The sequence below is a fragment of the Cygnus olor genome, chromosome 9 (assembly GCF_009769625.2).
Source record: "Cygnus olor isolate bCygOlo1 chromosome 9, bCygOlo1.pri.v2, whole genome shotgun sequence".
NCBI lineage: Eukaryota > Metazoa > Chordata > Aves > Anseriformes > Anatidae > Cygnus > Cygnus olor.
This window is the reverse complement of record NC_049177.1, coordinates 21,939,341-21,954,932: the sequence shown is the minus strand read 5'-3', so window position 1 is coordinate 21,954,932 and position 15,592 is coordinate 21,939,341. Positions and strand designations below refer to the sequence as shown.

Sequence of the window (15,592 nt, the reverse complement as noted above, 5' to 3'; positions counted from 1 at the left end):
GTTTCCGTAGTGTAGTGGTTATCACGTTCGCCTAACACGCGAAAGGTCCCCGGTTCGAAACCGGGCGGAAACACCGGCGGGTGGATCGCCTTTTTTCTTTTTTTTTTTTTTTTTTCTTTCTTTGATGTCGCGCTGGAAGGTAACCGAGGTCCGCCGGCGCTGCTGAACCGGCGCCCCGAATTACTTTGAACTGGAAGCACCAACGCGGCGGGACTTTAGAGCCTTCAGTCCCCAGCGGGACTACATCCCCCAGCATGCACAGCTCCCCACCACCCTAGACCCCAGCGCTGCCACGCCGCGCTGCATCACGGGAGCTGTAGTCCGCGCCTCCCCGGCCGTCCCGGCGGTCGTTCCGCGGCCCGCCCCGTCCCGTTCCCCTCCGGGCGGTGCCCGCCGAGTCCCCGCTCCCCCCGCGGGTCCCCCCCGCCCCTCCCCGAGCCCCGGCTGTCCCGGGAGCACCGGAAGTGGCGTGCGGGAAGCGGCGGCGGCACAACATGGCGGCCTGAGGCGGAGGAGCCGCCGCTTCCTCCCGCTCGTCCCGCCGCAGGTGCGCGAGGCGCCGCCGCCTCAGGGCCGGGACCGGGGAGGGGCGTCCGAGGGCGGCTGGGGCGGGCCCGGCCCGGCCCTGAGGGGCCCGGTGGGGACCGGGGAAGGGCCGCGGAGGGTCCCGGCCCCGGGAGGCTGCGGCCCGGCCGCTCCCCGTGCCCCGAGGCGGCTCTGCCGCCGCCCCCCGTTGTCCCCCGGCGCGCCCCGGGCCCTGCCCCGGCGGCCGGGAGCTCCCCCGCTCCCTCCCCGCAGCCCTGAGGAGGGAACCGGGCCGCTGAGCCCCGTGAGGGAGGTCCCGGTGCCCAGCCGGCCACGGGGGGGGGCGGTTCAGCGCTGGGGTATTTGTCATTATTAACTTTGTCTTGAGGGAGGGGGAAAAAACAAGTAAAATCCGGGTTCCTTCGCTTTCCCAGGAGGGAACAGAGGCCGCAGCCCGCTGTCAGGATGCAGTACTCCCATCACTGCGAGCACCTGCTGGAGAGGCTGAACAAGCAGCGAGAAGCCGGCTTCCTTTGTGACTGCACCGTCGTCATCGGCGAGTTCCAGTTCAAGGCGCACAGAAATGTGCTGGCTTCCTTCAGCGAGTACTTCGGGGCGTTCTACAGGGACGCCTCTGACAACACCGTCGTTTTGGATCAGACTCAAGTGAAGGCTGATGGATTCCAAAAACTCCTGGAGTTTATTTACACGGGAAACTTAAACCTTGACAGGTAACACGTGCTACTAACGTGGGGAAGAAAATAAGGAAATAAACTGTATTGAGGCAGTACTGGATTTTTCATTCTTTGTAACACGTTTGGGAGGAACATAGTAGTGGATGTGATGCATACAAACAGCTGAAGATCATCTGTTTGCATGCTCCAGGATAGCACCCGGCATGTGAGTGCCAAAGCACAAATATGTTGTCAGATGTTTTGCTGATAGTTTCAGTCTCTTGAGTCTTTCTGTCAGGATCAGGAAGGATTAAAAATCTTGTGTGGTTACTGGGAGAGGGAGGGATAACTCGATTCTTCCTGAAGTTGGATTATAGGAGCCCTTTTTCCAGTCAACACACAGAAACTATAAGTATTTTCCCCCTCATGGGGGTGTTTTTGTGCGCGTTGTGTTACTTTGTGTGCAGTGAGGGTTCTTTGTAGTGCTGCTCTCTCAGGGAAAAGAAGGAGGTGTGGCTCACTCAGCTGTGACTACTCAGAAGCAGGTAGCCCAGAAGTGTAACTCCTGTTGCAACGTCTGGTGTGAAATCCATCCGAAAAAACTTTGTTGCTGCTGATCTCTGAAAACTCAGGGTTGAGAATTTTAGAAGCCTGGATGCAGGGTGTTGTTTCGGTGTTGTTTCTGTCTGTAACTTAGCTACGAGTTTTAACACTAATAGAAAAGCTCCCGCAGCAGTGCCTTAGAGTTAGCGCGTTAGGCTTTGCAAGTTTCTGGGTTCGTTCCGGGCGGCTGGGATCTCTGAAAGAAGTGGGCTGTGCACATGCTGTTCTTACCCAGGGAGAGCTGTTTGTGTAGATGCCTGGAGCTCTGCTGGCGTGTACCTCTCAGCCTGTGGGGTATCCCTGCTGCAGCCCCCGTTGTCTTCTGTGACAGCGGGGGCACGTGTGAACCCCAGAGGATTTACCTAGAGCTCAGTGCTAGTGTCATACAAGCTACTGAGCCTGTTGTACACATGGACAGAGAATAATTTTGGCTAGCTGCCTGTTGTCTGATGATTTAGTTACGCTTGCTGTGAAATAGACAGGCGGAATGCTGTTGTTTAGCATTAATCTGTAGTTAAACTGCCAGAAATCCACAGATTGTTACTGGTACTTGTTGCCACCATTTTTGGATGATTTTTTTTTTTCTAAATCGTCAAGGCCTATGCTGCAGGATCTGAAAAATAGTGGGTAGTAGCTTAAATGAGGACTGCTTTGGTGCTGGCATAGTCTGTGTGTAGCTCGTACAGAGTAAAGACTGTGTGCGAGTCATTTTATAAAACAAGGTTAGTAGCCGCTTCGCAGAATTGCTGGGGTGAATGTGCTGCTTGTGAATTACTTAGGATTTTTGGCAGAAAGGGTAATAACTGTAGCATTTTATTCTCCAGTGTTTTATCCCTTTGTGTTATGACTTCTGAGCGTTTTGGACAGACAAACCAAAGTCCGGTCTCACCACCTTACGATCAGACTTAAAATTCTACAAGAGGCACGTAAACGAAAATAAAATTTTCAGTTCTGTGGAGCTACAGGCTCCCCTGGGCACAGGCTGTCAGTTGGAGAACAATTGTCCTATCAGTGTCTTGTGGGCACAAGATTAGGTCTTGCTGTGTATTTTCTCTAAATTATTTCCTCTAACAGCGTAACTTCTCTGTAGTTCCGCTGTCTGTATTTAATACAGTTGGTACAGAACAAATTACCGCTTTGTCCAGAATATTGTCACCTAAGTCTTCTTTCCTTGCAGCTGGAACGTCAAAGAAATTCACCAGGCTGCCGACTATCTCAAAGTAGAAGAAGTGGTGACTAAATGCAAAATAAAGATGGAAGACTTTGCTTTTATTGCTAATCCCTCTTCTACAGAGACATCTAGCATCACTGGAAACGTTGAAATGAATCAGCAGACTTGCCTTCTGACTCTCCGAGATTACAACAATCGGGAGAAAGCAGACGCTCCTCCTGCAGAGTTGGTTCAACCACAGGCAAAGAAATCAGCTTTAGAAAAGAAATCCGCTCAAACCAAAAAGCGAAAGAAGAATTTCAGCTCCCCCAAAAGCGTACAGAGTAAATCAATACAGTACCAGAATGATGTGACTGAGAACGCATCGATTGAAATGTTTTTAGATGCAAATAAGCTGGCCACGCAGATAACAGAGCAGGCTGCCCAAGGCAGCGATAACTCCGAACTCCAGTTGGCAGCTGTGGTGGAAAGCGAAACGCTGGCAGCGCAAGATATTTTAGTTCAGACTATTGCAGCAAAACAAAAACGGGGGAAGTCTCAGCAGAACTGTGCGCTGAAGGAGCACTGTATGTCCAATATAGCCAACGAAAAGAACACTTACCAGCTGGAAAGTTCAGGAGAGGAACTTGACCAGAAGTACTCCAAAGCTAAACCGGTGTGCAACACGTGTGGAAAAGTCTTCTCGGAAGCCAGCAGCCTCCGCCGGCACATGAGGATACACAAAGGAGTGAAACCCTACGTGTGCCAGCTGTGTGGGAAGGCGTTCACGCAGTGCAACCAGCTGAAAACCCATGTAAGAACTCACACAGGTAAGCTGTCGGTTTGTCTGCGTGGGCTGTGGAGATCTGCGAGAGCAGCACGCGAATACGGGACTAGAAAGATCTTTGTGTTCTGAGCTGTTCCTCTGGAAATTTTGTCTGCTCTTGGTACTGTGGGGATAGCGCCTGTATCCTGGTGGCATGAAGTGTTTCTACGTTTTTTCGGTACAAAATCATAGTTTCAGTGTTAAATAGCTAGTGGGGACTTTACTTGTCGGAGCACCTTGATCTCTGGAAAGATTCAGAAGGGCTGGCTACCCTTTAACTCTGCGGAGACGTTAAATGGAGTGCAGTGCCAGAAACCACCGCCAGTAGAGTGTGAAAGGCTCACGGAACTCCATAGCAGAATTTCTGTTGATTTTTTTTTTTTTTTTTAACGTGAAGTCCTAATATAGGCTTGATAACAATGGCGGAAAAAGAAATACATTCTTGTTTCAAGTAGGTAGCTTCTTGCACGGGGGGAATCTTCAAAAAAAGATAGTGGAGGTGGCTCAATTGCAGCGTTTGGGATTTTACTTAGTAAAATGTGTAGCTGAACTGTGTGATGTTCTCTTCATTCAATAACTTTACTAGAGGTTTGTGTTGTAGCAAGAGCTACTGGAGAAAGCATCAAAGAAAAACCATTTATGAACACTTTAACGTTAAGACGACACATCCAACCTGGAAAGATTACGAACAGCAAGTTATTAGAGCCTGGGAAGACACTGGGGAGAAGCACAAGTCTTCTTTGTCTTTTCTTACTTCCTTCCCTAGGCAAGGAAGACTTGATACTGGATTAGTTCTGTCTTCGATCTGATCCATTGTAGCTGTTCTGCCCTCACCTTTGCTGCTCTGCTAAACCCAGTGAGCAGCGGAGGGACATGGGTCGCACGGTTTTCTTCCTTTTGTGGCTGACATTCAGAATTCTGAAGTAACAGTGAAAAAGATTTTTTTTTAAATGGTTACTTTTGCTCTTTTTCCCTTTGGAAAACTGTGAGCAGAGGTCAGCAGTGGAGCTCTTTCCAGGAAGCTGTGAAGATGCAGAAGAGGAGTAGGATGCAAAGCCTCCAGTAGGAGGTTCTGAGGTACAGCTGCAGGAGAACACCATTCCCGTTCAGTGACCAAGGGAGAGGATTTCAAATACCATCAGCCACTGGCTCACTAAAGATTCATACGCAAGGTGAAGCTTGTGAGCAGAATTCAGGGCCAGTTTGCTGCTCCTAGCTGGCAGGTTAGCTGCCGAGTGCTTTTGTTTCTGAAGTTTTTAAGTACACGTTGTGCTTAGGAATTGTCAAGCCCCTGGTTTGGCTGTGCGCCGTCCCAGCAATACGCAGAGGCTCTCTCATGCTGTCATCTGAGACCGTGGCGTTGCACAGTCCATTGATGAGACCGTACTGCCCGCGGAGAAACCACGGGCAGTCGGAGAGGTACCTGCAGCGTTCTGCAGCAGACACTAGTGAGGAGTCGGTGAGCGCCAGAGAGAGCACTGGACACCTCTTGTTGTTTGAGAGGCAGGAAAGAGCAGGTGATGTACTGGCTGTTCATCTCAAACACTCCGAATCTTGAATAATCTGAAAAAGTAGTCATAGCTTTCTGAAAATAACGTGGGGGAAATGGCATTATTAAAAATATGAACCGTTCCCTTTTATTTTCAAGTTGTAATATGTTAAAAATGGCCTGTTGTGTGCTGTGCTGCTGGCACGTTCCACCTCAGCGGGCTGAACACCGGATGCCACGAGATGTTATTCGTCAGACCTACTAGAACAGACACTTGAGCCTTGGCCAGGTAATGGATTGGAAAGCTTGCTTACGTAAATCCAGAGAGTACAAGAGGTTTGTTTTTTTACCAGGGGAGAAGCCATACAAATGTGAGCTGTGCGACAAAGGCTTTGCCCAGAAGTGCCAGTTAGTGTTCCACAGCCGGATGCACCACGGCGAAGAGAAGCCGTACAAGTGCGACGTGTGCAACCTGCAGTTCGCCACTTCGAGCAACCTGAAGATTCACGCCAGGTAGGGAGAAGTGAGATCCTGCAGATGTTTATCCACGTTTATTTAAACAGAATCATTTTCTGTGCTGTGAGCAAGACTTACACATTCGCACAATTTGCTCATTTCTTGCTCCTTTTGTCTTGGGTCCCATCTCGCACCGCAAGAACAGAAGGCATACATCTGTGCCCTCCCTCATTAGGGAGGGAGCAGTTTATGAATGTTACAGCATACGTACTGGTATCCTTATGGCAATGACGGTTATTTGTTTTAAACTCTTTGAAGTACCTGGAGACAAAAGCAGTCCGTGACAGGAAGTGAAACAGAACTGGTCTCCCTGCGCACAGCAACCGGCACGGGGCTGTTGCGTTTTTTGGCAGGAGCTCAAATCGTGTTCCCTTGTTCGGAACCATCGTTTTATCTTTCAGTGCGCTGTAATGCAACACTTGCTGAGTTCTCACAGTGAATGTTACATGCGCGGGGCCCATAGTTTGATTCAGCTGCCATGAAACCACTGATGCACAAATTCCCCAAGCCAACAGACAGTGACTTTTACTCATTGAGAAACTGCCAGCTCAGAATCAGCTCCCAGTTGATGAGTTTTGTAGCTCACAGAACGCTAACACAAGGAGCTTTGGAGAAGGCAGAGGAGAGTTGAGGAAAGTCACCTAACCGTGGGTGCTGCTTCCCTTCCTGCCAGCAGATCACCGCTGTCTGTTCTTTCGCAGGAAGCACAGTGGCGAGAAGCCCTACGTGTGCGACCGCTGTGGTCAGCGGTTCGCCCAGGCGAGCACGCTCACCTACCACGTGCGTCGCCACACAGGGGAGAAGCCCTACGTGTGTGACACCTGTGGAAAAGCCTTTGCTGTCTCGAGTTCTCTCATCACCCATTCCCGAAAACATACAGGTAAGGGGAGACGGAGGAAGTCTCTGCCCTGGGATGATCTGGGAGTGTCCTCTGGTGTTTTCATCCAGCTTCTTTTTCATGTTTTTTCCCTTTGACTCCACTTCAGGGAGCTCTTTCTCCCCTTGGACATCACCTCTGTTTTATTTTAACTTGTTCTTTATGTGTATTATGGTTTATATATTGAAATAAACTCCTTGTGTCTCCTTTAGGAGAGAAGCCATATATCTGTGGCATTTGTGGAAAGAGTTTTATTTCCTCTGGAGAGCTCAATAAACATTTTCGGTCCCATACAGGTCAGTTTCCAGACAGGCTGCTTCCTGAACAATAAATAATATTGTACTTTTACCTTTTTGCCTTTAAAATATACCACATTGTGCTGTACTCGAAAGTAGCAGAGTTTCTTAATTTATGTATCTTTGTGAAAATAATGTAAAGAAAATATCTGTGATTTTTTTAATTGCTTTTTTCAGACTAATTTCAGTGTGTAACAGTGTAGGTGTTGATGTATGATCAGGGTTCTACATCAAACACAGAAGCTTTTTGCTTTGTTTTAATCTACTGTTCTGGAACCAATTTTATTCTAAATACAGACAGACAAAATACCTTACAGTTACAAACTGTATTTTAAAATATAACTTTAAAATCCATTATCCTGCATCTATAACTGTCTTCTTTCAATATCAAGATTATTCTAACTGCCAAACCCATTTTTTTTTCAGGTGAAAGACCATTTATCTGTGAAATGTGTGGAAATTCTTACACAGATATAAAAAATCTTAAGAAGCACAAAACGAAAGTTCACACAGGTGAGTTCCTTGTGCAAACTGTTTTGTCTTCCCCCATGTCAAATAACTTTTGGGGTTCTTTTGCTCAAACTGGCCTGAATTTAGAAAACTTTTATTTTAGAAAATTTTCTAAATTTAGAAGATTTTTGGATGGTAGCTCTCCTTAGTGCTTAAAGCATCTGCTTTAGAGGTACCCAAACCTTGTAAAGCCCAAAGGATATGCTTTGAAGTAGATTCAAGACAAATTTTCAAGCAGTTTGCATTGCCGTGCAAGCACATCTTGACCAACAGAGAAGTGGATTGCTGCTGACGAGAATTTTTGTACGTGAATATTTACTTTCTTGTCCTAGGAAATTGTGAGAGCTTTCCACACTAAGGCATGGTCTGTGAGTCATAGGTAACTTTTTCTTTCTTCTGAATCTGTTTTTGGAGTATGTCCCTATTGGGGTAATAATTCGAATGAAGAAGGCATACTGGTTACAAGAATTACTTTACTTCTAGAAGGATCCAATATTTTGAATGCAACAGCGTAGTCAATGTTAATCCAGGTCTGAGCTGGATTAGCAATAACACGGTACCAGACAGCCGGCAAAATGTTATCTGCTGCAAATACTGCCCTAAAAAGACTTTTCAAATACATTCAAATCCTGCTCTGCATACCAGATTTTGATTAGGAAGAAATGTGACATATTACTTGGTTATGGTACAAAACTCAGGAGGTGTTCAGAGAATGGAACCGGTCTCTTTCAACACCGGCTCCACGTACCTCATTATCTGTCCATCCTTAAGTGTATTTGCGCTAATTCCCTTGCCTCTGTCGTATGGAAAAGGGAATAATCGGTGTCTGTGCATGTCTGGTCTGGCTAGGGAGAGGCTGAGAAAACAAGAGTCACACGCGGAGGCAGCTTTGAAGGTCAAAGTCTCCTGAAGCCCCGTTTAGGAAGGTGCTAATGCAGCCAGAAGGGGGTGGAAGCAAGTGTGCGGTGAGAGCTGCAGTGAGCGAGGAGAGGGCTGGGCAGTATGTGGCTGTGGTTCTTAGGTTTTCTGGGGGGGAAATCTCAAGGAAACCTTCATAACTGTATTTTCTCCAAAGCTCCTTTGTTCACTATGTTAAGGGTTTGTTATCTTCTGTACCATGCCAAGTAGAGATCAAGTTAGAATTCATCATCTGTCTGTTTGTCACGTCACAGGAAGCAGAGGATGTGATTCTCAGTTTTCACACTGTGTTTACAGCTTGTTTTGGCTTCACAGCACATTGAAGGTACTGACAGCGCAGCTGCCCGGGCAGTCTTTGACACGCCACGTGCTTGTTTGGGCAGTCAGTTGAAAGGGAATCTGCAGAATTTGTGTAGGAGCTTTTGAACATTTCTTCAGATGGTTTCCAACAGAGATGGTGCCTGTAGTGAAAGTTAAGAGGGACGGTATGACACACACATGAGGATGGTTCATACAATGTCCTCAACAAGATAAGCTGTAGGGAATTTGAATGTCGTGGTAAGATCTAAATAATCATTCAAGCACTTTAATTTTTCACGTAGGATTTGTTCGTTTTAATTCTTCCGTGCGAAGACACTTGCGCTGTCTTTCCTTCTTGTTGAGTTGTGCTATCTGTAGCAAGATTTCTAGTAGCAGTTAGTCCGTGTTTTCTGAGAACAAGTCTTGCTTGGTTCTTGCTAGGAGCAAGAAAAATCTTGCATCATTTGCAAAATGTTCCCTTACATTAATTGCTGGGAAAATAAAATTAATATTTGGAAAAACTTTTTTTTCTTTTTTTTTTTTTTCTTTTCCCAGGATCCGAAACTCCCCCTGATTCTAATACACTCGATAATTCTTTCAATGAACAAGAATCCATTCAGAGTCAGAAAAGTCCTTTATCAGAGTCCATAGATGTGAAACCCTCTGAGATGTCTTTACCGCTTCCCCTTCCCATTGGGACTGAAGACCATCAGATGCTGCTTCCTGTGACGGGCAGTCAGTCTCCTTCGTCAGAGACATTGCTAAGATCCGCTGTGACTGGATATTCAGAACCTCAGTTTATTTTCTTGCAGCAGTTGTACTGACAGCGCACAACAGAGCCACAAGGTAATCCAGCAGTGAACTTGCATACGTTTGGTAAAGATGAACATAATCAAGTAGTCACACTTTTTGAATTGGACTTGTTCTTTTTTTTTTTTCTCTGTGTAAAAATCCTTGTAAGGCATTTCCATTGTACAGTGCTGTCTTTCCTTTTTTCCTTTGGTTGAACTGTGCTAATCTACAATCAAATTTCTATTTGTAATTAACACTGATTTCCAGGAGACGATTCCTTTTCAGCAACACCTGCCTTAAGAATTCTCTGTTAAGTATGTTAATGCATTTTTGGAGATCATTTTCTGTGTTCCTGCTGATCTGACGTGTGACAGTGTCATCCGAGCACCGGAGCAGGTTGCAAGAGAGGCTGTGGAGGCTCCCTCCCGGGAGACCTTTAACAGCCGCCCAGACAAGGCCCTGGGCAACCTGCTCTGGGTGTCCTGGCTTGGGCGTGGGGGTAGGACCCGAGGGCCTCCAGAGGTCCCCTCTCGCCTCAAACCATTCTGTGATTTGAGAACATTTTAAGCCATATTTGATAGTTTAGGATATCAACCCAGAGTTCTAGAGGGAAAAATCAGAATTTGACTGCTAACAAGCGTGTAGGTCTGCATTCGGAGGTGATACAGTGTACGTGATGGAAGGCGGGGCAGCACTGTGGCGAGGTCCTGTCAAAGAATTACTGCTGCCGGCCAGAAGCAGCCTGTCTTCGGTTCAGTCTGACCAGAGGGAAAGCGAGCTTGGTGTAATGTCCCTGACGAGGCAAGTAAGGGGAGGTTCTTCAGCATGGCAAGTCAGAGGGCTCTAATGGCATAGATACTGCTGCGTATTCTTTTCAACAAGTCACTCTGTGTTTTGTTTTGTTTTTTTAATGAATCTAGCGTTGTTGTATCTTGTCCCAGATTTGTTTTTCACATCTCTGAAACATCCTGGGTTTGGCAGAAACAGCAGTGTTTGCTAAAAAGAGCTGGAACGTGCACGTTGTAGATGAGACAAAAAGACACGTTGACTTAATTGTGAGGCGTGAACCATAGCTTCATAATTATCATTTCTGTGACAGTAGTACTTGTTGTGCTAGAAAGGAGGTACAAAAGAAGAAACAAACACTGCCCTTCACTGTGAAAATACTAAATGAATGCTACCTGAGGGGGCATTAAGAAGAATACAACAGAGCAGATTAATTTTCTTTCAGGCATGGGTTTATTAGAGCGTGACTGATTTGTTTTAATTGAAGTATTTATGTATTGCTTTACCTCTCACGTTGCTTGTCCAGTGTAACTGCACACAATTGGTATCTAGCAAGACCCTTGTAAAGGTATGTTTTACTACTAGCCATTTAAATTTAAAAAAAAGCAACATCCATAGTGTCCTGGTAGGGTCGTTAGTTAAAGACTACTTGACAGTAGGAGTACTTTTATGCTCCGTTTTGCCAGTTTGTGCCATTAGCATAATGTAAGCATTATCTAAGTAATCATCAAATAGTGAGAAACAATCGTAATGCTGTACTAACAAGACGTTTAAAGATATTATTTGTTGGTTATTTACTTGGTGCTAGCATTTTATTCCCGCTGATGCCTTGTGTCCAGACACTGATAAATCGAAGGGCATAGGAGATACCTCTTAACTAATTCTGTTCTACGTGGAGTAATAAGTAATCTGCACCTTAATTAAAAAGCCTTGTGAAAAAATTCTTGGAGGACTTCATTTAAATATTCTGCAAATGGTCCCTTGACTCCTGAGCATGACTATTGTTTTCTTTTAATTTCTATGTTTGTGCTTATGAGGTAATAGACCTTTTACTTCTTTGTGTTGATCATCTTTGTAGGCTGCATGTTTAAAACCGCTTCTTGATCATATTTTAGGTTTTAATCATGACTAATTTGATAAAAATCTACCAAGGACAGCGTGGAGTTCCACAGGAACATTCTTAACGCAGGCATCTCCCACTGTCCCCCAAAGCTAATTACTGCTCTATCTTCCTCGCCTTTATTTTCTTTGCTTATTCATAGCACAGCATTTATGAACAGCTGCTCTCCTTCATACTGCTGACAAAGGACAATAGATGAAGTTCTCAGATTTTCTTGTTTGGCATTGCCCTCCCCCCCCTTTTTTCAGGTTTCTGTTGTTGATGTAGTAGCTGAAGGATTCCTTAGCTAGCTGGCACTGACAAATGGCAAAGATCTTGACCCTGTGTTAACAAAAGTGAGCCGTGTAGCTTGTCCTAAGGCTTTACTTTCTCTTTCTGAAAGTAGATCAGAAGTCTTGGGATAGACCTAGGCTTAATCATGAGTGCTGAAAAAAAGAACAAAGATGTACAACTGATACATTTAATGTTTAACCAACTTGGGAAGATAAACTAATGATACACTGCTGTTTTCTGAAGAAAAGCATGTGAAGATTAATATATCCAGGATAAAAGACAGCAAGAGAGAAATAGTGCTAGGAAAAAAACCACACATTCCTACATAGAAAATGCATTCCATAATAATGTTTGTTTGGACTGTTTTTATATTTCTAAAATTATAGCTTAATACCGTATTCTTAGATTTTCAGACTTTTTTAAAGAACAGTGGTTAGATTTATACAGGATTTGTTTAGATATTTAAAAACAGTAACACTTTCTTTATTAGTCATTTAGTTTTCTTTATAGACAAGAAGATAATCATTATTTTTTACAAGACAACAATTTTAACCTTTCTTAGTAGAACACACAGGCTTGTAGTTTTGTCTTGGAGCAATAATTTAGTGACCTGCACTCTTCAGTCCTCATCTGAGAGTCTCGATTCCTATCCTCATCTCTCGTGAAGATATCTCAGCTGCTGAGGTATGATCTCTATTAACTGTATTCATTTACTAGAATATAGATTTTAAATATATATAGATATTAAATATATATATTAAATTTGTAGGAATGTTCATGCTGAGTGCTGTAGGGCCTGAAGAAGCAGGTCTGCACTGTACCTTTTGCTGATAGATGCATGGAAATCAGCTGCACATTAAATCATAGGCTTAAGGATTCCAAGTTCATTTTGGAGGCGCAAGGCTTATAACAGTATTGGTAATTTCTTTAAGGGATTAATAGAAGAAAGCATGGAATTGTTTTTTTAGGGAGAATTCTCATTCTTAAAACCTACTTGCAAAATGAAAGAGGATATATTAATAATTCCATTAACAGTAATTTAGAGAGAATGACGTGATTTATCTCAGCAACGCCATTGTTTCAGTACTGTTTCAGTCAGTTTTGCACTAAAGTCGGTGCAAGTTTTGCCTAAATAGATTATCTACATCTATAAGTTTCTGAATTGGCTGTTTTGAAATATTTATGTTAGAATAACTCCTTATATGGCACTTACTTACTTCTGGATTTGTGTCTATATGTGGGCACAAAGCATGACAACTTCCCTAAAATCATGTATTTCAAGAAAATTTTTGAGGATGGACAAGTCCCACATCAAGGACTTCAGGGCTGTGATCTTGGAGAGGCTATCAATAAGCCTTGCAGAATTAAGATAAAGACTAATGACTGATTTATTAAGATAAAGACTAATGACTGATTTTTGGTTAAATTATTTTTAAAGTATCTTTCATGTATATACCTTTTTTCCTCTGTTATTTGTATATAGGTCAACTCTCAATTTTATAATCACCTGGGAAGGGAAGGGAGTTGTACATATTCAGCCTGAAGTGTTTTATGTTAGACTTTAATAAACTTGTTTTGTATTTTTCCCTCACCTTGTGCGTGCTATTTATAACTGCAAGGGGAAACAACAAGAGGCGGAGGGAAGCAGTCTAACATAACCACCACTAAAGCACCCTGTCAGAAAGACGTAAGGTTGCCCTAGGCACAGGGCACCAACACAGCAAGGATTAGTGCATTTTCTTGGCAGCAAAACCACCCAATTTTTCTGATAGAAAATATTTTGGATCTGTTCAAACCCAATTAAACAAGAACTTCATTCTAAATGCAATCTCATGTGGTCACTCTTACATTAGTACTTTTTTCTCCCCCACCCTTGTTTTGAGGGATGGGGGATTATTATTTTTTTTTTCCCTGAGTGCTTTGAAGGTATACTTTATCTGCTCAAGTAGATATTCGGTGGATTTATTTATCAGAATTTGTATCTTAATTTATTTTTACTCAATTGTTTAATTTTACAGGAGGTGGTATACTGGCTAGAGTATGAAGAAGGACTTAATCGACCTGCCCTATACCACTAACCTGCTGACTTAGTCATTTTCCTTCCTTTCAAAGTGAGACTAAAATGCTGCCTTTCTGAAAGGTGCTCTGAGTTCTGGCAGCTACAAGAATTTGCTAACAGAACAGGATTATGCTTGTTGTAGTACTAAAACAGCATGGCAAGAATTTCTAGCCTACGTGAATTCTCTCGTTCAAAAGAGCACAAGGAGATGTCTTCTAAGAAATTCAGGGTCGGGGTTTCAGAGAAAGGAAAGCAGTGTCTTTGGCATAGGCCTCTTTAAACAAGACTTTTTTTTTTTTTGGTATAAGTAGTTATAGCTTGCAGGAATCTGTTTATACAAAAGTCAGTAAGAATGACACCGTAGCCCTTTCTTATGAGCTATTCTTATTGATCTCATCAATAATGCAGAGTGCTCCTGTTAAATAAGGGTTCACATGGAGAAAAACATTTCAAAAAACACGCTAGCATTTTTGAATGTGATGCCATTATGCTGTTGATTTTTTGTGTACAACAGCATTGCTATCTTATATCTACTAAAAATAAAACACTGCTGTTGGTAGAGTTGAAATTGACTTGATAGATTTGATTACCTGTTATCACAGCAGTTTAACAAGATTTAACAATTTTAAGACAACTTTCAGGCAACGAAGTTAGCCTGAACTTCATGTACGGGACAAGGGAAGGACAGATACAGGGAAAAGTGATACCTAAATCTGAATCTTGTAATGGTCTTTCTGGCAAGAAATTCTCCAATCAGTGTGTCAGCACTAATAGTTACTTTAGAATATCACAGTACAACCTGCAATGCTCCAAAGAAGCAAGATGCAGAAAAACAATGTTTGCTAATGCAAGCCAGTATTACAGCTCATCTACTTTTTAAAAAAGTTTCGATTCGGATAGTATGCAGGTCCTGCTCAAACAGTTACGTTCTTTGTACCTTCAACCTCTGTTTGTGTTGTTCTCTTCTTCCTGTGCAACAACAGCTAAAACACAAGTGGCTGTCTAGGCTAGGCTTCTCACAGGGTGACCAGAGACCAAATTTGTGCTAACCAAGATGGTCACAGGTTAAGACGTCCATATGCAGGCCAGAAAGGTAAATAAATTTCCGTTCTCCTGCTCAGCGCTCACTTTTTGGGTATTACATTTGTTACGCTGTTCTGTGAAGAGAACATGGGGGAACTCCTGGTCAGGAGGGTGAAGAAAACTTGCTCAGGTCCTAAACACTGGCTCTAGCAGGCAAGCAGGTTGAGGGAGCAGAGACAGAGGTAAGTGCACTGAGCAGGTACGTTTGTTCTACTACACAGAAGTTGATTGACAAGGAGGTCTAAGTCCTCCGATGACACTAAGCAATTTTTGGACCAACAAAGCCCAGCTAATTTATGTTCTAAATATTAAAACAAACAACAACACAGTAGCTACCAATACCACTCATGGTCATTTCAGATTGATAAAGCGTATCCATACACCTCTCTGTTTCTACACTACCACTGTGGTAATACACGTCACTGCTTTTTAAGTACACTGTTGAAATTACTTTCCTATCTTTTTCTTTTGACTTCCGTTTTACAGGTCTTTTGCCTGTGCGCACATGCGTTTACGGATTATTTTGTTACATGGCACATTTAGATATGCAGAAGATTGCATTAGTGAAAACTCTTGAGCAAACCTCTGTCATACTTGGGTCATTTTGTTGTTTTAGACTTGACAAGATCTGTGCTCCTACAGGTATAAGCAGAATGGATGGAAAAGGAAACAATCTGAGTGATTCCCAAACTTTTAAGCAGCTTGTATCCAAAGCATTAAACAAATTTTAACTACCTTTATATGCATATGTTGTGTTATTTATGTCAGAATTGCCACACAGTTATAATGATGGAA

At 43.6% G+C, this 15,592-nt stretch overlaps 1 protein-coding gene and 1 non-coding gene across 2 annotated transcripts; both read left to right on the top strand.

Annotated features, from left to right (window-relative positions):
* TRNAV-AAC lies at positions 1–73 on the top strand. The gene has a single exon. It is a non-coding gene; the product is annotated as a tRNA-Val (tRNA).
* A 260-nt stretch (positions 74–333) lies between these two features.
* MYNN (myoneurin) lies at positions 334–15,537 on the top strand. Its single transcript, XM_040567045.1, has 8 exons — positions 334–547; positions 960–1,256; positions 2,980–3,782; positions 5,621–5,780; positions 6,485–6,663; positions 6,873–6,956; positions 7,383–7,469; positions 9,240–15,537. The coding sequence occupies exons 2-8, from the start codon at positions 991–993 to the stop codon at positions 9,506–9,508; spliced, it is 1,848 nt and encodes a 615-aa protein (XP_040422979.1). The 5' UTR covers positions 334–547; positions 960–990; the 3' UTR covers positions 9,509–15,537.
* The last annotated feature ends 55 nt before the right edge of the window (positions 15,538–15,592 follow it).